This window comes from Adiantum capillus-veneris, chromosome 30 (genome assembly GCF_014529385.1).
Source record: "Adiantum capillus-veneris isolate H3 chromosome 30, ASM1452938v2, whole genome shotgun sequence".
Classification (NCBI taxonomy): Eukaryota; Viridiplantae; Streptophyta; class Polypodiopsida; order Polypodiales; family Pteridaceae; genus Adiantum; species Adiantum capillus-veneris.
The window spans coordinates 63,927,723-63,950,612 of NC_140960.1; the positions used below are offsets into that span (position 1 = coordinate 63,927,723).

The 22,890-nt window shown below is 47.0% G+C and overlaps 1 protein-coding gene across 1 annotated transcript in view; it reads left to right on the forward strand.

Moving 5' to 3' along the window:
* Positions 1-18,272, forward strand: part of LOC147418089 (sodium/calcium exchanger NCL2-like) — a 53,623-nt gene extending 35,351 nt beyond the window's left edge. Inside the window, exons 2-12 of the mRNA XM_086506471.1 lie at positions 4,222-4,276; positions 4,585-5,196; positions 5,589-5,693; positions 5,828-6,021; positions 6,107-6,257; positions 6,392-6,520; positions 7,727-7,854; positions 7,930-8,146; positions 16,739-17,088; positions 17,195-17,258; positions 17,843-18,272. Coding sequence (XP_086362597.1) covers positions 4,222-4,276; positions 4,585-5,196; positions 5,589-5,693; positions 5,828-6,021; positions 6,107-6,257; positions 6,392-6,520; positions 7,727-7,854; positions 7,930-8,146; positions 16,739-17,088; positions 17,195-17,258; positions 17,843-17,995 — 2,158 coding nt within the window. The 3' untranslated portion in view covers positions 17,996-18,272. The remainder of the gene's footprint in view (positions 1-4,221; positions 4,277-4,584; positions 5,197-5,588; positions 5,694-5,827; positions 6,022-6,106; positions 6,258-6,391; positions 6,521-7,726; positions 7,855-7,929; positions 8,147-16,738; positions 17,089-17,194; positions 17,259-17,842) is intronic.
* Positions 18,273-22,890: the final 4,618 nt, after the last annotated feature.

Sequence of the window (22,890 nt, forward strand, 5' to 3'; positions counted from 1 at the left end):
GTTACAGGTTCCTTCTGCAAAGTTTCTCTGTGTGTTAAAGCTTAAAGTAAAGTTTTGGGTGAAAGCCAAAGTCTACTGCTCTACGGGCTGGTTTCATGGGACCCTATCCAACAAGGCCTAAGGGGATGCAAGGGAATAAAAGTAAAGCTATGACCCCAAGTTGTGTGGAGATGATGATGTGGCACTGTTGTACGGACATTTTGCGATTTGCGTTGACTGTTGGCATGTGTACGGATTTCCGCGATTTGTTTTGGCAGCCCTAGTGGCAGCTTTTGGGACCCGGATGCTTTTAGACTTGAAGTGGAATTACGCCTTGGCGTGTCGTCTTTCTCAATTTTGTTTAGTTCTTTCAGTTTGCTCTTGTGTTGTGTCAGATTCTCGACTTGGAGTGTCCAAGTCTGCCACGGACCAACTCCGGCTAAGAGAGCTAGAGTTACAATTGGACTTGTACCTGATATTTTTGCATTAATCTCGAAAGATCTAATGAATTGTGCAGAGCATATGGCAAAATCAACGGCTTGAAAGCCCTAATCTTCTTTGACTTGGGAGCTATTGAGAATTTCATCCATCCCGACTTCCTGAAGCAGATAAACTTTGATTACGATTCCCAAGGGGGAGAACTTGAGGCCGAGCTAGCCACAGGGCAAACTCAAAAGTGGTACCTCTTATTGGTGCTCTCTCGGTGACCATCCAACATATTGAAGTTGGGAAATTGCGATGCTCTTTTGGGCATGCCTTGGCACGACAAGAATGATGCGACACTCCACATACGGAACCGTATAATCACTTTGATCCAAAAGGACAAGCAAGTCGTCCTTAAAGTTCGACTGTCCGAACAAAACGCATAATGAATTGTATAATTTCTTTGTATTTAGATACATTTTGAACTTTGTTTGCAATACTGTTTGGAAATTTTTTGAAATGGATGTTATTTGTTTTGAACTTGTCGTGGTGTCGACTTGAGGATTGCTTGACTCTAGTTTGATACTTGTTTCAATGATTGGTGATTTACTCATAGGAGGAGTACTAGAGAGAATTGATGTTTGAGACTTCTTGCTCATACTCATGGCCAAGAACCTTGTGGTTATTTGCGGGGGAGTATTGAATGTTTGAAAAGTGTAGATAGACTTTGATTACGATTCCCAAGGACAAGAAATTTAAAGCCGAGCTAGCCACTGGGCAAACTCAAAAGGTGGTACCGCTCATTAGTGCTCTTCCGGTGACTATCTAGGGATACCAAGGGAAAGCAGATTTCCACATCATGAAGTTTGGCAATTGCGACGCTCTCTTGGGCATGCCTTGGCACAACAAGAATGATGCGACACTCCAGATCTAGAACTGAACGATCACCTTGATACTGAAAGACAAGCGAGTTGTACTCAAAGTTCAACTGTCCGAACAAAACCCTGAATGAATTTTCTAATTGCTTTGTATTTAGATACTTTTTGACTTTTATTTGAGAAATTACTGTTTGAAATTGGTTTGAAATGGATTGTATTTGCTGTAAACCTGTCTTGGTGCTGATTTGAGAATTACTGGACTCTTGTTTTAATGCACACAGACTAGGTGCTTGGGGAGCGTTTCGTTGAATGTTAAAAAACCTCTGAATAACACAGACCGGGTGCCTTTGGAGCGTTTAGTCGTATACTTGAAACCTCCAAGCGACGCAGGTTGCGGTCTGGGGAGCGTTTGGTTGCGTCAATCCTCTAAGCTCATGGCCCGGATCTTTTTAGGTTATTTGTGAGGGGAGTGAGGAGGTAGTCGTTGAGTAGCTTCATGCCTAAGACCATCTGTCTAGGAGGAGTGCTCATTGGCGTTGTTTGTTGTATCTTGTAATATGCATATGTGAGAGTTTGTGTTGCATTGTGATGTGTCAACCACTAAATTTCTAATTGGGTGAAATTGCTTGGGTATGTAATTTTAGTGCAATCTATCAAGTATATCACCGATCGTGGGTATTCTTGATGGTCATCTTAGTGAGAGCCTATCCAACTCATCGTGAGCGGATCTGTCATTATTCGAATCTCCATTGCTGTTGGGTTCTTCATTTCTCAAGAGTATAGGTGGGACGACTTCTGGATTCTTTGTCAGAATCCAAGGCGTGTGCTACAAAAAGTCAGATTGCATCGCTTGCCTGATGCATGCAAAAATGCTGGCAGATCTGTGCTCCTTTTTACAGAAACGCTGGTTGTTGCTGATCCCTTGGGTAGAGTGCACGTGTGGCGTTGTTGGAGTGGATTTTGTTTTGGTTCACACCGGAGGATTGGAGGCAGGAGATACAGGCAAGACGGCATAGAAAGATTGGTCTGGCCTTTCCTCTTGTTAGAGGTTCTTCACAGCGCAAACTTCTCAGTCTGGCTTCCCTTCCTCATACAGGATGATTACGGTGCAGACAGCTTGGTCTGACCACACTTCTTCTCAGAGGCCCTTCACAGGGAGACTTTTGAGTTTGGCTTTCCCCTCATCTTGATTTACCCTACCTACTGACAGGACACCATCCGGTGGTGGTCCGTGCGGTCTCCTGATGATTGCTGCACCTTACGGTAGCTTCTACAGTGCAGACTATTTAGTCTGGCTTTCCTTGTTTCGGAGGACGTTTACGGCGCAGATTGCTACATCTGGCCTTCCTGGAGTTTTACATAGCTTAGCCACCTGGCCACAGTGGGTTACAGGTTCATGCATTGACAGGCTTCCGATCATTCTCATGACGGTTCCTGGGCTTTCCCCATTTTCTTCAGACGGTTTGACTACAGACACCACAAATCCTATTGGGCAGGACTCTTGCAGGTCTATTGGCACTTCTTTCACGACAAGTAGTTGTTTTCACACTCAGTTCGGATCTTCTCGCAGTATTTTCACATTGTATCGGCGGAGTACATCAGTTTGTTACACTGCTCGTGACGGTATCTTTCCACGGAGATTTCTTGGCGGTTGGGACACCCCAGACTGTTGCTACACTCGCGGAGTGGAGTATTGTCCTTCAGTGGACATTGCAGCAGACATCTTCATCATTTGCCTCACATCTTCGGCTTCATGCGGTTTGTTCAGCATCCGGTGCTGAGAGGAGGTGTGACTTACACCACTCTGCTGGTTCACAGGTCTAGGGCATACATGTACGGCTAGTATGTCTCCGGGCTGGCCACCCATAGTCTAGGTTGTACTTGGTCTGGCCGCCCGAGTTTGGGGCTGACCGCCCACCATTGTCCGGGCGCCCTCATATATTTCATTTCTTATTGGGTCGTTGGGTATTTTCGAGGCATTTGCCCTACCTTCCCTTGGGCACCTATTTATGGGGGAGGGGGGTACCCACTTCCATCATCTGATCATTGTACGGGTCTTCTGCTCTGGTAGTCAGTGGGGGGCTGATCACCCCTCTTCCCTACACCAGCGTTTTGTGGTCTATTGTTTCTCTCTCTCCTCTCCTCTCTCATGCTTCCGCACATGCGCACTCACACCCCTGAGCACACTTATAAAGGCCCATTACCTAAAGGCAACAGATACAAAAAGCTGGCACTCTCCAAAAGAGCTATCACGTCAGCACTTTTACGGATGGTCATGTCAGCAATATTCTGATCTTCCTCTCTCTTCTAGCAGCTCTGCCTATAGAGGTGATGAACGTAGAGTGGGTGCATGGTTGGGTACAAGAAAATAAATTTGCAGGTTGAAGCAAGCTCCCCCCTCCCACCCCCCAAAAACCACTATATGTGCGTACATTGACACCAAGACTCCAAGTAACATTTAGGTTGTGTGCTCCTGAGCTTTTCCTTCTACAAGCTTTGTGTGTGCATTCCTGCCACACAAGTCCCCACATGAATGTTGTAAATTGTGTGCTCACTGCTCATTTGTCACCTTCACCATGCTCTAGGTGTGATGCATGTGAAACTCTAAAAATGCACGGAGCAAAGTTGTTTCTTTTTGATCTCATCCAATGCCCATAGGCTTGACTTGAAGGCCAGGGTCTAAATTTAAATGCAGATCCATTAATGCTTTTGCAGTTAGCAATCTGTGCCTTTCTAGCTATTTGTCTTGTATGAGGATTGGCTCACTTGCAAGACTTATTAAACCATCTGAAAAAAGGATGAGGATGAACTTTCATGTTGAGCTTGTTGTACTTGAGTAAACTTTGTCGTAATGTTTGTATGGATCAAGGGAGAAAGATCTTTAGCTGGGAGGCTTGGTTCCAAATGCTGCACCGGATCTTACAGCTTTCTTCCTTTGCAGGTTTTGGCAAGGTTTCCGGGGATTATCAAGTAAGCAGTTCACCAAACTAAGCAAGGTGAGTCAAAACATTTTTGGTTTACCTTTGCAACATTTTCAACAGACTGTCTCATTATGCGGTGAGCTCAATCAGGCATGCATTATTATTGAGCACTTTGATAGGCAGCTTAAGACTGACTGAAAGGGAGTGAGGGCGGACTTAATGCATATGAGCTGTGTGACAAAGGCACCACGTGGCACAGAGAGGGATTAGGCATCTCGGTGTTGAGTTTGTTTGTAGTCATATTATTGTTCTATATTGAGCTATGGGGCTGACTTTTGGTATAATAGTGCAAGCCCTTTTCTAAGGCCCCTCCAAACTTGCAGGAGAGAAGAGAAAAACGACAGGAAAGCAAGCAAGCACTGGAAGAGTTTTACGAAATAAAGAAAGAAACAAGCTCTTGCAATGAAGATAGTGTACAGTTTTGGAGTTGCACCAAATCAACTTTGATTCAAAGAACATCTATAAGGAACCAGAGAGACTTTAGTGCGAGAGATTTTTTTCTTGTGAGTTCAGCCCCGAGCTCACATATAGAAAGCTTTCAAAAGGTGTTAAGGTCTTTTATATGGCAAATTCAGTGTTCAAATGTGGAAATTTGTGGTCGATTGGCTGTTTTATCCATCTTCTCATCACTCCTGGTGTGCTGTCCTCCTTTATGCTTGAATGAAGCTCCAGCATCTGCACACGAGATTTTCCAGAAAGAGGCAACTTTTGTAATGGACTCCAGCGCTAGGAACTTGGCTCAGGATCTTTCATTAGTTACCAAAGCTACACCTTTATTTTCTTTATCTGATAATGCTTCAGTATGTGAAGAAGCATATGGGGTGTTTCCATGCTCAAACAGTCTTCCAGGAAATCTTTTTCTTATGCTGGTGTATGGGTATCTTCTTCTCTTGGCTGCAAGGTTCATCTCAGAAGGAAGCGAACTGCTCCTTGAGGTGAGCACATCAGATCATATTCATTGTGTTATAGTTTCTAGTTTGCAAAACTTCCATGGGTTATGATGGCATTTCTTTATGTGTCCATTAGATGTAATATTGGAACTGTAGTTAGGTAATTGCGAGTATGTAACATCAGTTGTGTACAGCATTATGTAGTGAATATTGTGCATGATGGAGCTCACGGTTATATTATCTCGTGGATGACTGCCATTAGTTGCATTTTCTGTCGGGGGTGAATTCCTCTGGTACTTATTTTGCCAGAGCTAGTGTTGGTTAGTGTAGAATTTCTGGAATTGTGAATCCTTGCAATATGCAAGGTGCATTTGGTGTATGGGCTAGAGGTGGTTTGAAAAATGTGGATCTCTTGAGGAAATTGTGTTGTTGCACAGGTGATGAATCCAGGTTTGATAGGTGGCCTCGTTCTTCCAGTCTTGGGGGCACTTCCGGATGCTGCCCTTATATGTGCATCAGGAGTTGGAGGGACGGTAGAGGAGGTTTATATGCAAAGCCTTACTTTGACACAGTAGAGGTGTACTTTGTTACAGTAGAAGCTTGCTCCATCCTGTTGAATATTGAAGACATCACCTCTGCGTTTTAAACTCTTACCCATCTATGTATGTTGCTGCAGGCACAGCAAGAGGTTCTTGTTGGAGTAGGGGTTCTTGCAGGATCCACTACTTTAATATTAAGTGTGGTTTGGGCAGGATCACTGGTTGCTGGGCGTTGTGACTTATCAGGACCTGGACATACAGCTAAGGATCTTACATTAACACATGGGTTTGATCTTTTCCGTACAGGGATCACCACAGATGAGCAGACACGGTAAATTTCCTTAGTGATCTCAGTTTTTATCAAGGTCGATAGATCATGACTGCTGTGTAGTATTTGTATATATATACGAAGACAGGTGGGGAGCGTTGATAATGATAGCCTCTGGGGCACCATACATATGTGCACAGCTTCCCCTTTTAGATAAGCATCCAGAACAGGGTCCTGAATCGGCTCTTGCGGGTTGTATACTTGCTTTATCTGGCCTGGTTCTGTATAGCGGATATCAGGTACTTCCCCCTTTCCCCTCCCCCCTGAAATCCTATTTTTCCTTTTTTGCGTACGTGCCTGTGTGTGTGTCCCTCTGTTGTTGGTGATGTTCAACTCTTGTCTTCTGAAGATCTTCATTGTGTTATCTTTCTAGATAGCTTCGCCATGGTTGCAGAAAAAGAAGATAGAAGAAGCACGTCTTCAATATTTGAGAACGTCAGCGTTGCAGGGTATTAGTGCTTTCTCAGAAAATCTCATGGTTCCATCTGCACTGTCCTTTCAGGTAACTTAAAGTGTTTAAACAATTGGTTCTCAGTATATTTTCCTAGAGCTGTGAAAAGGATCAGTCCCGGTTGATGCGAGATATAGAGACTGCTTGCGAGGCTTGGGGCCCCGGGAAAGGAGGGAAGGGGGGGGTGGGGGTGTAGTGTGGTGTGGGCTACCTCAGGTTCTCGGGTCAAGGCTTGCAAGGCAATGTAATTGGGAGGCCTAGACAAATAAAAGGGCTTAGTCCCTCGCCTGAGATCTGGCTGAGCTAGAGAATTGGTGTGGGGAGGAGCATCAATGTGGGAGGATGAAGGTGGAGAGGAGGGCTGGGGGAGGGAAGGGGGTTGGGGGGGTGTGTTGGGTAGGTTTCTTGGTTCTTGGCTTGTGATCTATTTAATAGAATCAGGAGGCCCAGACAAATCAAAGGGCTTGGTCCCTGAAAAATCTTGCTGTTTTAGATTGAAATGGTTCCCCTGTACTGGCACTATTTGTTGAGCATCATCCAGACTCAGTTTATCAGATGGTGATGACAGAGACGATGACCCTGGGCCTTTCTATATCCCTGTCCAGGATCTGAGTAGAAGGTTGTAGGTGGCTGGTTGCCGAGTGCAAGCCTTTGCCAAGATGAAGTCTCCTGTACACCAGCAAGTAAGCACTGGTTTGACAGCCCAGAGTATTTCACTAGTTGCTTGATTATCCCACTATTAGCCCCAAAAAGTATTACCTCATGTGAGCACAAGAACTTGGATTGGACCACATTAGCTGTCTCTAACCTGAGGAAACAAAGAGAGGTACTCATCCCGTAGTTGTTACTCATGCTCCACAGGGTTTGTGATTGGTAAACAAGACCTTCTATTGGATATGGCTTTAATGGTAATGTTGGTGTGTGGAGTGCAGTAGAGCTCAGCAGAGAGTGTCTTTTGTTCACCAGCAGATTTGGAAATGGAAATATCTGAATTGAGGATTCTTCGTGACAATATTATTTCACGAGTCGCAAAGTCAGTAATTGGGATTCTTATTTGAACGTGTTTCATGTTCTGTCAAGATGGGGTATAGATAGTACTAATTATGCACCTATACATATGTGACATCTTTATTCCTTGAACTCCATCAACTGGCAGACTGTGAAATTTGTCGTTTTGTCTTCATCAGGAAACAGATTTTTCCTGCCATTCGTTCACTTGCAGATAGCATTCAAAGGGTTTTCTGTCACTTCTTTCAGGAGCAGGCAATAGCTCGATCAGACCCAATATTGCAAGAGATTTTTGCTTCCTTTGATAAGAATGCAGACGGAAAAATAGAACGGGATGAGCTTCGCGGGCTTATTCTTGGATTGAATATAGACAAAGGGTAACCTATTTTATTTTTTAGGCCTTGAATAAATGAATCATTTTCTTTATTAATCTTTTACCTTTCTCATTTCAGCTCATTTCAGGATAAAGAACAGGTGGAAATATGGTTTAAGGAATTTGATGTCAACACGGATGGCATGCTTTCTGAGGCGGAGTTTCTTGTTGGTATAAGAAATTGGGCCAATCGAGTTGCAAAACAGAGGAAAACTTTCAAGTTTCAACAAATAAAAAACTCAATGTTGCGTATTGCTCCGAACTTTTGGGGAGCAAAGCTTGAGGAAGCAAAACAGGTATTGGGCCTGTATTGAAATTGTATTCAAAATCTGAAAGGGTGCTCTGTAGAGTTTTCTATAGCATTGTAATCAGAATGCAGCTTTTACGGACTGCTCTGGCTTCTCCTATAAAAGAGAACCTTTTAGTTATAACTTATTTTGATTAACCACACTTATGGATGTACTGAAAAAAAAATGCAGATGACTAGCATCTTATCCAGAGGGCTGAAAATGGTTAGTGTGTGAACTGAAACTTGGGGACTGAAGTTTGGAATAGCTAAGTGCATAGTCACAGTGTTTACTGATGACTTGCAAGACCTTTATGGCAGGGTCTTTATCTTAGGGGGGAAGAGGGTGCTAGAGGCCTCAAGCGCAAGGTACTCTCCAACCTTTTATTGATCTGTTGTGTGGGACTGAGAGGAGAAGGGAAGGAAGAGTCTTTTACTGCATCGATTCAAGGGTCACTTATTTACTACTTTGTTCAATATTTATCTTGATAAATTTTTAGACAAGGGAGATATTTTGCACGTATGCCTTTTTTTCTATTTATCTAAGTAGGCACTCTGGTTTTGCAGGCAGGCTAAGAGTCCAAGTGTGCATCAATTTCAAAGGAGTTACAACTTCTTGATGATGTGCTTCTGGATTTATGAAAAAGAGAGTAGGAAGGGCTCCTTATATTGGAGGCGGGTATGCATCTAGGACTAGTACACACATTGGCATGGGCTTGCAATTGGAAAAACTCGCCCTCACAACCATGGGGATGCTTTTGGACTATAGCACATGAATGCACCCCACCCGGGAGCTAATGCCAGAGATATGAGCGTGGAAATGCTGCTAACAATTTTTTTTCCCCCGAGAAATAGATCCTTCTATTAGTTAATGAAACTGCCCATAGGGCTACAACCACCTTTGCGAGAGAGGGCTACAACAATCATGACAAGGAGACTCTCCCAATGAAAAAACAACACATGTACAATGAGGCTAAATCAAGAGATGGGAGGAGGAAAAAGCCACACAGGTGGACAATAATGCCATCTGAGCACACCCTGGACCATGGTGAAGAAAGACCCAGGACGCCAGAGTCGAAGGAAAGCCTCTCTGCGCTCCCGCATGCGGTCAGAGCTGCCCTTGAGTCTCTCGAACTGTCCTCTGAGAGTATGGATCAGCTCTAGCCAAAGATCGCGAGCAGTCTCTACTGGTGGTACAGGGCAAGCCTCGAAGATGCGGAAGCAGCGGGCCCGCCAGATGAACCAGAGTGTCAGGCCGCTGATGAGCTCCCAACACTCCTCTCTCTCACTGCACCACTCCTGTGGAGTAAGCTCTGTAGCAGTTGGAGTTTAGGTCAACTCCCCTGCATCACTATCATCCTGCTGGTGGAGGATAGCTCAAACTGAAGTGCCGGGCCTGTGAGAGTAGACCAAGCAGCTGCTCCCCATGTGTACTGCCGAGCTGTGGAAAGAGCTGGCATGAGTCGAAGAACACGAAGCCACACCTACTGTGCCTCAGGACAGTCTCAAAGACAGTGACGCTGACTCTCCACAAGATGGTCAGAAGCTGCACATGCGGCCGAGAGACCACTATGTACAAGCCAGCTTCCAATTGCTGTAGCTCGGTGTGCAACCAGCCACTGGAACAAAGTGACTCGCCTCGGCTGTCTGGAGTCCCACAACCTCTCCTAAAAAGCTGCCAAGAACTCAGCTGTGAGACCCTCCTCTTGCCAATGAGGTGCTGCAAAGCAGGACGAGCCTCTCTCTGCGCTGCCAGTATGTGACGTCCCAGTCGAAGAGTACTGGAAGAAAGGGACACCTGGATGGTCTGCTGAGGAGAAAGGGTCCCTCCAAAGCCACTCTCTAGGATCCCACTGTACTCGTGCCAGTGGACAGCTCTCCCAAGCCCACAGTCTCCAATCGCCAGTCTCAAGAGCAGCTGGGTCGGGATCTATGACACAAGTCCTCCCACAGATGCCCACCACTCGGATCCTCTGAAACCAGCACTCTACCACCTGTGGGGCCTCTACTGCAACTCTGTGCAAGCGTCCCCCACCCTGTAGCTCAAAAAACAGGGAGGGTATGGTCTCTGATTAAGCCCGAACTGAGATGAGAACCTCCAGTCGCGTGAAGGCTCCCATCCATATGGGCGTTGTTGGCTCGAGAGGTGTGAGCGACTCAGTTGGTACTGCCTTTGAGATGTCCCGACACATGCTTTGCACCCCTCTCATGCCCTATAGCTGAATGCCCTGAAGCTCCGCTGACAAGCCTGAGAACTGTAGCCAGTCACCTAAAGAGTGTGTTGGACCCTCTGCCATGAGACCCCAGGAAACATGAGGCCGACTACCAACCAAGTGGCCTCTCTGAGTGCTAACCATGGGGTTCCAAACAAGGGGTTGTCTCAGGCGCTCCTCTGTGCAAGTAGGCTGACGCTGCTCTAGGCCTCTCTGCAGTTGCTCCCATGATCGGAGCAGACTCACAGCGAAGCGGTCCTGCAGTCTCCTGCTCAAGCCAACTTTACGCATCTCTGTGAAAATCCATCGAGTCGAGGGTCGCCAGGGGCCTCCAGCCTGAGGCACCCTAGCACTAAGCCGTTGAAGCAAGAACTCCTTCCAGGGCTCCTCACCTGGACGAAGTCCTCTGGCGATAAACTTCCCAAGAAGGGCTCTGCTTTGCTGTGCTGGGTCTATGATCCCCAATCCACCCTGAGAACAAGGAAGAGTGATGACCTGCCATGCCACTTTGGCCCGGGCTATTTGAGTGTCACGCCCTGACCAAAGGAAGTTCTTGATCAGCCTCTCTACCTGGCTGATACAAGAACTCGGAAAGATCCAACAAGAAGTGATGTACCACATAGTAGCCAACAACACCTGGTTGGCCACTACAACTCTGCCTGCCAGAGAAAGTCGTGCGGAGCTCCAATGTAACAACTTCCTCTTGATAGACAGGAGGAGGGGAGCAATCTGCTGCTCGGGAGACAAGTCCAAACCAACCTGACAGCCCAAGTACCGAACTGCAGTCCCTGGGAAAATCCACGTGAAACCCTCAACTGGCATCCAATTAGGCGTAGGAGCACTACCAACCGAGAAAGCCACTGTCTTTCTCCAGTTGATCAGTGCGCCTGATGCACAACAAAAAGTCTCAAGAGCCTGCTCACACTTGTGAAGGTTATCAAGTACGAGGCTGAGTCATCTGCAAACTCAGCGTCCAGTAGCTTTTCTCTCCGAATAGGGAGCGCTAAGCCACGCAAACCAACCTGCTGTGAAACCAAAAACCTGCTCATCGCCTCAACATAGAACAAAAAGAGTAAGGGGGCAAGAGGGCAGCCCTGTCTGACTGAACGTGCGAGCATGAAACGATCATCTCTACCTCTTGACAAAAGTACCTGACTATGTGCCCGTCTGTACAAAGCTGACACCCCTCTGATCCAAGCATTTGAGAAGCCCATGCTACGTAGAGTGCCCTCCAAAAAGTCCCAGTCAACTCTGTCGTTGGCCTTCTCAAATCGAGAAGAAGAATCACCAGATCCTGACGACGGTCGCGCGAGGGCAGAAGCCTCCCAAAAAGTAAAGATGTTGTCAAGGATACTATGCTCCTTGACAAAACCTGTCTGTGTCCCATGTATAATGCTCTCTAGAAGTGGTTGAATCCTCAAACTCAGAGCCTTGGCAAGAATTTTGTAGGCTGAGTTGAGGATGGTGATGGGGTGCCACTGTCGAATCTCATCCAAGGAGCCACCCTCCTTGGGAATGAGTTAAATCAGACCCTCATGCTGTCAGGCATCTCTCTTGTGTGCAGGATGTAGTGAAAAGCACTGCAGAGATCTGAGCCGAGCAAGTCCCAGTACTCTAAGAAAAAGCTGGGAGTCAAGCCATCCTCATCTGGACAGCTACCACGGGGGAGTGCTCTAAGAGCCGTGTGTAGCTCCTCTAGCTGAAGAGGCAGCTCAAGCTTCTGCCGCATCTCCTCAGTCACAAGACAAGGCATCTGTGCTCACACCTGCTCTCTGCATGCAACCTGACGCTCTGATTGAGGCTCTACAGACAGTAAATCACGGTAGAAGTCAGTAGCAACGGCACGCATGTCCTCTGGCTCTGAAGCAACTGGCCCGTTGGGCCTCCTCAACTTGCTGACCTTAGCATGCGTATGCCAAGGTCCCACTGCCTCAAAGAAAGCGCTTGGCACTCTGTGACGCACCTTGGTCCACTGAGATGTCTGTTGATGGAAAGCAAACTCATGGCGCCTCTCCTCTTTGCTGACGAGCTTGTTGTAACTGCTCCTCCAACCAAGGACTGTCTGGATGTTGCTCCCGCATCCTCTACAAGGAAAAGCAACACCCCGTTGGAGACGTTGCTCCTTCTCTCTCGCTGCAACCAGGCGAGTCGAAGACTCCTTAATAAAGAGTCAACTAAGCTGAGCAAGTCCTGAGGCCACTCTGTCAAGAGGAGAATCCTGCATGTCTAAGCTCTCTGTCCAAAGAGCCTCCACTCGCTCTCTAAGCATTGAGTCCAGCAATACCCTCCTGGGATGCGAAGCATCGTGCTCCCCCTCCTCTGCCTATCAGTCACTGTAAGGATCACTGGTGCATGGTCCGAAAAGGAAGTCCCTGCCAAAATGCCAAATGTCCCACCCAAGTCACAGAAGTGGTCAGTAGTGTAGAAGCGATCTATCCAAGATAGATTCACGCCTCCCACTTTGCGGTGCGAACGAGAGAAGGCCAGGCTGTCTGGGGGCCTCACAAAGCTGGAGTGCTGCCACACATCTGAAACCCGCAGTCATACAAAACCTCTCCCAAGCTGCCAGCTCAACTTCATGCACAGTAGTATGGCTACCACCAATCTTGTCAGAGGGTTCCTCCAACATGTTGAAGTCACCCCCTATGCTCCATTGCTCTGCCTGTGGCAGACACTCAACAATCTGAGACCAAAACTCTACATGTGCACTCGCCACATTGGGCGCATAGATGTTCAGGAAGCCCACGAAACAACCGTGAACCTGCATAGTGATTCACTGAGTCCTGCTTGGCACAATAATCCCTCTGCCCACAATGGCCTGCTGCAAAGAATCCGCAATAGTCATACATACCACGCCCTGGATGCCTCCAGGTCCAAATGCAGCAGACCAAAAAGTCTCATATCGTCCACGCAAAAGCTGACCACAACATCTAATGCGGCTCTCACACAGATGATGCTCCTGAAGCATAAGAAGGTCAATCTCTCCTCCCACAAGGCATCGCTAAAGCTCCTACGCAGTCGGCCCCTCTGACGCTGAAACTGGGGCCCATCTAATCCCTGTACGTTCCATGAGACGATCCTCATGGGGAGCGAGAGAGAATTGATGCTGCCGCAGCAACTAACCGTGCTATCTTCGAGGCTGGCTTGGATGGGGAGTAATCCGCATCCGAGCGTCCTCGAGTTAGGCGTGACTGCAAAGAGTGTCTAGCCCAAGCCCAAGTAGACCGAGCCGTGCGTAAAGCAACCTCCTCTGTCCAGGAGTTCTCATGTATGTGTACATAGCATGGTGGGCTCTGCGTGTCAGCAAAAAGTGAACCACGATCTGTCTACATCCTGTTGCATCTAGAGGTGTCAGAACAAACTTGGCCAATGGCCAAAGAGTCTGAAGCAAGTCTGTAACCCCTAGGTCTCCCATGTGATGAGAGAACTCTAGGGCCTGTCTCTGCAGCCACTGCAACACTGAGTCTATAGTCTACTCAGCCTGGTCCCGGGAAAGAGAAGCCAACCGCTAAGTCAAAGGCCTCTATTCCCCTAGCTGCAAGGAACAGCACATGAACTCTGAAGCAGGCTGCCTCAAGGTCTGGTGAGGGGTCACCGAGAAACCGTGTAAAGTTGTAGGCAAAGAAATCCCAACGGCGACGAATGTCGAAGCTCTTCAGACCACGAGGAATTGCTGCAAAAGGAGACGTCTGCACCAAAAGAGGGGGTCGCAAGAAAGGCTGTCCCTCTCTCGCCAAGCGACTTGTGGCAAAGGCGTTGCCAAGAGATCTCCTAGCAGCCGAGGAAGGCCCTACCCCCTGGGATGATTGCGGGACTCGAGTGGGAGGGGATGAGGGAGCAGGGGGGGGGGGGGAGAAGGTGGGGCGAGGGGGATTGGCAAAGGTAGGAGGGCGAGATGGAGAGGCAGAGGGGGGAGGAGGGGCTGTTGAGGGTGAGGCTGAGGTGGAGGCTGGAGCAGTGACGTCGTCCTGCTGAAGAGGGTCAAAACGGAACCCCGTGGGAACCCCTGATGTGCTGGGCAGGAGCCTGGGGACCACTCTGAGTGCCAGGCTAGCCTTTGGGGGCTAGGGCTAGGGCTGTGGTGTAGGTCGGGGTCTCCTCCGTGGACAGGCCTTCGCAAGATGGCCCATCTGTCGACAAATGAAACATTGATTCGGGAGGCCCGAATACTCCATGCTCTGTCTAAACCAACCACCACTCATCCGAGGTAGTAGGACGACCTTCGGGAGAGTGTGGGTGTCCCAAACCAGAACACGTACTGTGGGGATGCCGGCCGCCTTGGCAGCTACAGAGGCTGCCGTGCGTGGTGTCTCCAAGACAGTCCCAGTCACCACTGAGCCTATCCTGGAAAGGAGCGGAAGGTACTCCCTCCTCAAGCCGAGGAAGCAGACTGAGATGGGCAGGTCTGCCTCCTCGACAAGAACGTCTATACCTACGAACGACCGTTCTCGACATGAAGCCCTTTGACACGCTCTTCCTACAACCTGGTAACTGGGTCAAAACCGTGGCGCCACTGTCGAAAATGTGCTCGAACTGCACGGATGGCCAGGGGGCTCATCGCAATGACCTTGGATGCCATCTCGGGAGTCTCAAACTCTATCTGGTAGTAGCCACGTCCGAGAAGCTGAACATCGAGAATCTTGCCCACCTCTGCGAGAAGGCGGGCCTGAAGGAGATCGCGCACTTTCCCTTTGCTGGGTTTGGTGCCGAGAATCTTGCAAATAACAGAGGTGGCCTGGAGGCGCGCCACCTCTGCCTCTAAACTCGCTTGCTCTGTCGGTGAAAGAGCAAGTCGGATGGTGGGTTCTGCGGGGTCGGGCGAGGGGGCTGCAGTAAAGTCCCTCTTTGGCGGAGCAGAATCCTCCATGAGTGTCTACTGCTGTGAAGACAGGCGAGGACGAAGCGAAAGAGAGCGCCGAAGAAGAGGCTAAAATGAGGGGGGGGAGGGGGGGGGGGCGGGCGGGCAGGCGGGCTGGCTGCGCGGGCGTGCAGACAGTGCGGGAGTGGGTCAGGCAGGCAGTGCGGGAACGGGCAGGCAGAATGGGACAGGCAGGCAGGGCGGGAAGCGGGGTCAGGCAGTGCGGGAGTGGGTCAGGCAGGTAGGGCGAGAGCACGAGGGTAGGGGGCAGCAAAGGCGAAGGGCAGGGGGGAGAGGGGGCAGCGCGAGCTGCTGGGCGGGGGGTGGGGGGGGTGTGTGGAATTAGTGATGGCGGGTGAGGAGCGTGAGCGTGAGCGGCAGTAGCAGCGAGTTTCACGGTTTGCGCCACAAGTCTACCCTTGGCTTCTGAGGACCAGCTGCTGCTAACAAATTTAGGTTTTGAAAATGATAAGGTCTGACCAGAGAGCGGCAATGTCGGCCAATGGATCGAATTGGACGGTGGGCCATATTGAAGGGGCAATTCCAAGTCCCTCCAGGTGCGCTGTTTGACCAAGTGTCAAAGACACCACACTATACCCTGCAAATAGTGCGAGAGGGAATTGCCTCACCTCATTCCACTCCCAACTAAAGTATTCGACCACTAGCCAAGGTGCCTGGTTGCTTGCTCTTGGTGGTGGTGGTGGGGCTGGGGATGGGGGGTTTGTGCACAGTGGATTTTCTCCTTTGTTAAGCAGACTTGCAAAAATCAATTGTGTGACTTAATGACCATGAAATTGCAGGAGTATGGGCTCAACTTGAGAAGGAAGTGGAGTAAGTCTAGCTCCACCTGTTTTAGCTGCCCTGTTCAAGCGAAAAACTAGTGACAACAGCTTCAGCTTGGAAAGCTGTAGGCATGCCTCAAACTGGAGTTGGATTGTAATTTTTCTTTTCTGTGAGTTTGTTTCCAACTTTAACTGGCCTCTACTCTTAAAGAGTAAGTTCTGTTTATGAACCAACCATATCCAAACCTGCACCTACTCTTGGGACACGGATGGCGGAGTGGGGATGCTGTACCTGTTGTTCAAGCTACACATGTTATAGGCAATGATCTTATTCTTCCTGTATGGACAAGCAGTGAAGTTAAAGGTTACCTTGAACGTTTGTGTTTAATTTACTAGTGTATTGCTTCATTCCAAGCCTGTATGTTGTCTTTAGCTTTAGCTTGTTTTAGGAATTGCTCTTTGGTCTTATGCCTTTGTTATTATGGGAGTTTGAAATGCAGAATTAAGTCTTTGTACTGTCTTGTGTTAGGTTGTATTGCACCGAAATGACAACCGCCATTTGGAATTGTGATTTTTCGAAGTGGCTTGCGTTTACAGAGCTGAACTTGTGTAAAGATTTAATAGAGGATTATTGTCGTAGAGCATCCTTTTCAGTTATTTTCAATTTGTTGAAGTGCTCATTCAAGTCTTCAAGCAATTGTTGATTCAAGTTTTCAGGCTGCATTTGATTCGTGTAATTGTTTGTGCAGGCTTTAGATCTTCTTGAAGCAGAGCTTGAACAGGATGACAAGGTTTCTTCTGACAAGGACGAGGAGAATGGGGTCTTAAATGCATCAAAAATTTATCAGAAATCTCTTATTTACCTTGTGAGTGGAGCAGCACTAGCTGCAACGTTTTCTGACCCTTTGATTGACAGCATTCAAGGATTCTCCAATGCATCAAGAATACCTCCATTTTTTGTGGCCTTCGTTGTGGTTCCGCTGGCATCCAATGCAAGTGAGCTCTTCTCAAGCATCGTCTTTGCAATGAAAAAAAGAAAAAGAAACATATCGCTGACTTACTCTCAAATATATGGTTCGGTAACCATGAATAACACTTTGTAAGCCTCATCCACTTTCAAAGAGTTTCGTGTCTAAAATTTGAACCTGGTTGAGCTTTTCTTGATTCTATTCTGTTTTATTATAATATGCAATCCTTTCCTGCAGATGCCTTGGGATCTTTCTGGGTATTGTTTATGCACGTGGCTTAACATGGGACTTCTCGAGCGAGGTTTGCTTGTCTATGTTTATATTATTGACACTATTTGCATAAAGATCACGTTGAGTTCACAGGAGTCTTCAGCGTGTATATTGAAGTCATCGAAGACATCTAGTTATTAGGAAGAGATGTTTGGTACAATTGTATCCTTTAATAACTTTGTTTACGGAAAATGATGCCAATTCTTCTGCCACTAATGGGGGGACAGAGACTGGACTATTAGGGTGGTGAGGTGAATCATGACTAAATTATGCAGGCATTATTTCCCAAAGGCTAGTTTCGGAGTTGGCATTGCTTTTGAAACATCAACTCCAGAGTCGAAGTTCATGAGGTAGTGTTATCATGAGGAGCATGACCTAAGCTATAATGCCACCTAGGTAAGCTAGAGTAGAGGGGTTTCGCATAGTGAGAGTAGCTATCCATCTACAGGGACTTGATGTTGAGTTTGGTGCCTCAACAGGGCTTACTCTAAGACCTAGGATGAGTATGGGCTACTTCTATTTTAGTGTTTTATTTATATTGGGGGGTTAGGGTAAGTCCTTATATTTGGTATATGTTTTGTTGCACAACACTAAATTAAGAGCTGGTTTGGACAGGTCACAGTTGTACTGCTGAACATTTTGTTGGTCGGTCTGATTGGGGCTTCAAGAGTTACCTTCCCACTTTGGTATGCAATCCCTGTGTTTTCACTCTACTTTCTCAGCCTTGGAGGGGTGGCACTTCTTGACAATCTTTTAGGGTGGCAATGATTTGCAAGTAGATAGAGTTTTCCCTTTGATGTGCTAAAAACGTGAGCAATCCACTTTTCTCCATTTTGGCCCTACATATGGCCTTCGTAAACCATGTGTAATTCTTGGGAGCAGTTGTGGACCGTTGGATAAAGCTTGTCAATTTGTGCCACATGGAAAACTGATGACAGAAAACTGTTTTTGTCTTCCTTTTTCTTGTAAGAGTGGCATTAACTAAGCATTGCCTCATCTATATGTAGGTCACGTGAGAGAGAGTTGACAATCTTTTTGCTATTTTGACAGTTTGGGACATTGAGCAGTGGGTCACACACACACATGCACACACTTTCTTATCCTGTTTTTTTTCACCTTGTTTTGAGAGTGAATTTTATTACTGTGGTGTTTTTGTGTGGTGCTCTTTCCTTACTGATCAAGTCACATTCTTTTTACTCCATTGTGCAAGATTGAAATTTTGACATCCCAAGTTCACCTGCTGAGAATACATTGAGCTCCAACCGATGTGGGCAGATCGATTTGATGTTGTGGGAAGGTCTCTATGCCCATGAAATGCTATCTTCTTTTTCATTAGAGCGTATGAGTTTCTTGTTACAGAGTGCGCTCTTGAAAGGATCTCTCTCTACCAGGTTTGCCAGAGAGAGCCAGAGACAGAGGAGCACTATATCTGTCAATGCACAGCATACTATGAGATCCGCGGGTGTTTTCGTTGCTTATTCCGAGAGGGCTTTGGCCTCTTATCCCGCATTATGTATTACTATGATCAGAGGTGCCTAGGTCTCGTCTAGCTGGAGATCCGTAGACTCAGAGAGACTACCCTTAGGAGCAGAAGACCTACACATAGTGGATCCATACCGAGGCAGATCCTGACGTTTAACAGGGACTACTCGAGATGGCCCACCATAGGTTACCAGTCACACCCTCAATTCTTCTTGATCGAGCCATCCAGCTCGGCTGCTCACGACGCCTGAGGATGCGAGGATTTTCACACAGTAGACAAGGTCTACATCGGAGGCTACAAAGCATCATAGAGCGACATCCCCCCCCCCCCCCCCCCCCCCCCCCTCCGAGAGCTAACCATGGAGGACATTGACTCCATATTGCACAGACCCATGACAGAGTTCATGGGAAGATCGCCATTGTCTACTTTCCCTACAGTAGTACTAGTTCTTTTTTACCCAGACTTGGTATCAGATTCACTATTTTGTAACAGATTGGTCTCAAAGGTCATTTTTGCCTTTTGAAGACGTTAATATAACATTTCATTTCATATCTCTCTCTCTCTCTCTCTCTCTCTCTCTCTCTCTCTCTCTCTCTCTATGTGATATTAACTTTTGAGTGTACTGTCCTATGTTTTGGAACTTTTAAAAAGATAGCTCAGTTCAGCTTTTAGAATTATGCTTTTTTCTCTCTTTCATATAGGAGATTTCCACTATCATATTTATTGGTTTGGCCTCATAGGCCACTTCGGCCTTTTAAAGATGTTAATATAATACTCTCTCTCTCTCTCTCTCTCTCTGACTTTGTATCAGATCCACCACATTGTTACTTTCTGGTCTCATAGGTCACTTTGGCCTTTTGAAGACGTTAAGATAACATTCTCATTGTGTGTGTGTCACCAAGTATGCTGCAGACGTTAATATAACATTTCATTTCATTTCATTTCCTACGACGTTAAAATCCTCATCTTCATCATCATCTCTCTCTCTTTGTGTCTCACCAAGTATGCTGCAGTGGTTTAAGAGAAGGTCCATGAAGTCGCACATGGCATCACAAAGAAGAGAATGCCAATTATAAGAGTCCCTTGGCCTCAAAGTCAGGGTCGGGGGGCTTCCATCACTGTGGTGCACTGAAGAAGACACCGTCAAAGACGCGACCGCCAAGCTCAGCGACATCCTCCAACCAATCATCATCGAGTCGAGCACAACCTCATGGATCGATGACACGACAAAATGCGTGCCATCCGAGCATTGCATCATCACCTTCAAGGACAAGGAGGAACGGTTGAAGCCTTTGCTCCAATCCCGCCTCCTCAAGGGGACCAAGCTCTGGATTGCCGAGGAATTAACCACCGACCAACAAAGCAACTGAGCTCAAGAAGATGCACGAAGTTCGTAAACAAGGAAAATGGGCAGTTTACAGAGGGGGCAAAGCAATCATTCAAGAGTTTCGAACTCCAAGACTAGCTCTCCCTGCTCCAAACCCTCCTTGGGTTTTGTTTTGCTTTTCTTTCTTTTTTTGATGGACCCTCGGTCTCCTTGACGCTTTCTATTAGAAGGAACCATTGTACTGTCTTGTTTTTGGGTCCCATGGGTCATAACTGACCTCCGTGGCCGATAATGAAATCTCTCTCTCTCTCTCTCTCTCTCTCTCTCTCTCTCGTGTGTGTGCACGTGAGTCTGTGCTAATAAAAAGAGGAAAATGGTATATCCTTTTTATCACCCAAGTGTGGTAGATTGGTTATGCCATTTCCTCTTGAGTAACAAGTCTTGAGTTCAACTCTCCTCGCTGGTTAGATCTTTAAGATCGCTTGGGATAGTTCCCTACGACATTACAAGTCTCTTCTTCTTCTTCTCTCTCGATGATGCACAGATTGTAGGAGATGGGGGTGCCCATAGTGTTGGTTTGGGGGATTATGGATCTATAGAGATCAGTGATGGGACATGTATGCACCCCGGAGGGGATATTTGATTTAGTTCACTCCCACCATTGGGGTGAAATAGGGTTGCCCATTGTCTCCTACTCTATTCGGTATGTATGTTGATGAGGTGTCTGATTACATTGACAAAGAGGGTGATAGAGGTGCCCAGCTCAGGGACATGGATCCCATTGTTGTTATATGCTGATAATATTGTGTTGATCTCTGACTCACCAGAGGGTATGCAACGACAATTGGATGCATTACATAGTTTTGCAGAGGATAGTGGATTGTCTGTAAACCTTGGTAAAACCAAGGTATCTATAGAAGATGGGAGGGATCTGATGACTATTTGTAGTTACGGTGTTTAACACCACACCACAGTGGATCAGGAGATCAGCACCGACTTTCACATATGGTCAGGAGATTGTAGAGTATACAGATGCATACGCTTACCTTGGGGTTGTCTTCACTGGGCCGAGGTTTTCTTTGGGGAGAGCAGCAGAGACTAGCTGACTAGAGCTTATATGGCCTTGGGAGGCTTGGAGAGAATGTGTTCGCAGGTTCAGTTCTAGGAACCTCGGACAAAGTTATGGATGTTTGATACCTTTCTAGCCTCAGCTATGTTGTATGCGGTGCAGATATGGGGACCTTCTGAGGCTAGGATGGTTGGAGACGTATGGAGAGGCCCTTAGTATCTATGATCTCTCGACTGATCAGAGCTAAGGCCTCCGTACCCCACGCTATCATTCGAGCAGAGCTAGCTGCCCCTCCTATGGAGATTGAGGTGCTTACCAGATCAGTCTCCTTTTTGCACAGCTTGTGGGATACTACTAGAGATAGATATGCTAGACTGGCTGTTGAGTCTCCCAGACAGTTAGCTCTTGAGGGGGACACTTCATGCTGGTATGCACACATGACATCATGGTTTCAGATGCATGGCTTCACCATGGACAGGCTGCCTCCTTTCTAGTACTCTCTTCAGACACCCTTGATGTCTCTTACACAGAGATTAGTAGACTCATTTGTCAGGACCTGATCCAGTTGGATACCACGAGGACATGGATAGAGCCGCCACAAGAGTTGGGCACGAAGATGGCTTTCTACAGAGAGCATCTTCTCCACCTCACAGGAGATGGGTTTGTGATTCGACCTAGCTACATGGATACACATGTCTCATGGTTTGCAGTGTGCCATTGGTAAGATACGTCACATCAGCTGGAGATTGGAATTGGTAGATTGAGAGGGATACCAGCAGGCAACAAGATATGCCGCTTATGCCAGCTAGAGCCAGAGACAGAGCTACATTACATATGTCATTGCACAGTGTACTATGAGATTCGGGGCTGTTTCCACTGCTTATTTAGAGAGGGTTTCGGTCCTTTCTCTAGGGTCATGAGTTATGAGGATCAGAGATGTCTTCGGCTATATCTACTCGAGTTATACAGATATAGACACTTTACTGGGGAGAGCTAGAGGGAGTTAGTCCCAGAGACAGATAACAGATTTCTTTTCACTAGATATGGGACAGCCAAAGAAGCAGCCATCATTGCAGAGCTCGGCCCACACTCATACGACTACTACTGGCACTCTCATTGACCGAACACTGGAGCTACAGAGATACAGACGGACACGATAGAGGAGAGGGTATACAACATCGACGGGAACTACAACAGAGGATTCGAGCCATACTCTCTCGACATCCAGAGTGCAGATGAGGATGGATTCTAGTAGTAGTAGTAGGATTTTTGTTCTAGTCATTTTGTACCCAGACATTGTATTAGATTCACAATTTTGTAACAGTTTGGTCTCATAGGTCATTTTGGCCTTTTGAAGACGTTAATATAACATTTCATTTCATTTCATTTCTCTCTCTCTGAGGTTTTGAGTTCAACTCCCTGTCGGCTAGATCTTCAAGGTCTCTTGGGATAGTTTCCTACAACGTTAAAACTCTCTTCTTCGTCTTCTTCTCTCTCTCTCTCTCTCTCTCTCTCTCTCTCTCTCTCTCTCTCTCTCTCTCTCTCTCTCTCTCGCCTCTGTGGTTTTAAGGTGGTATGTAGTGTTCGGCATAAATGGTACGCGTTTCAAGGTACGTAAAAATTCATACTACGTTTAGAAAATCTAAATTATGATAGATTTCAAAACAGTCGTGATAAGTTTACAAACCTTAATTCACGAAGCATCTAAGAAATACAAAACATTGTACAATTCTTCTATGAACTCTCAAAGTTCTAGGCTCTTGACAATAGAGTGTGGACAATGG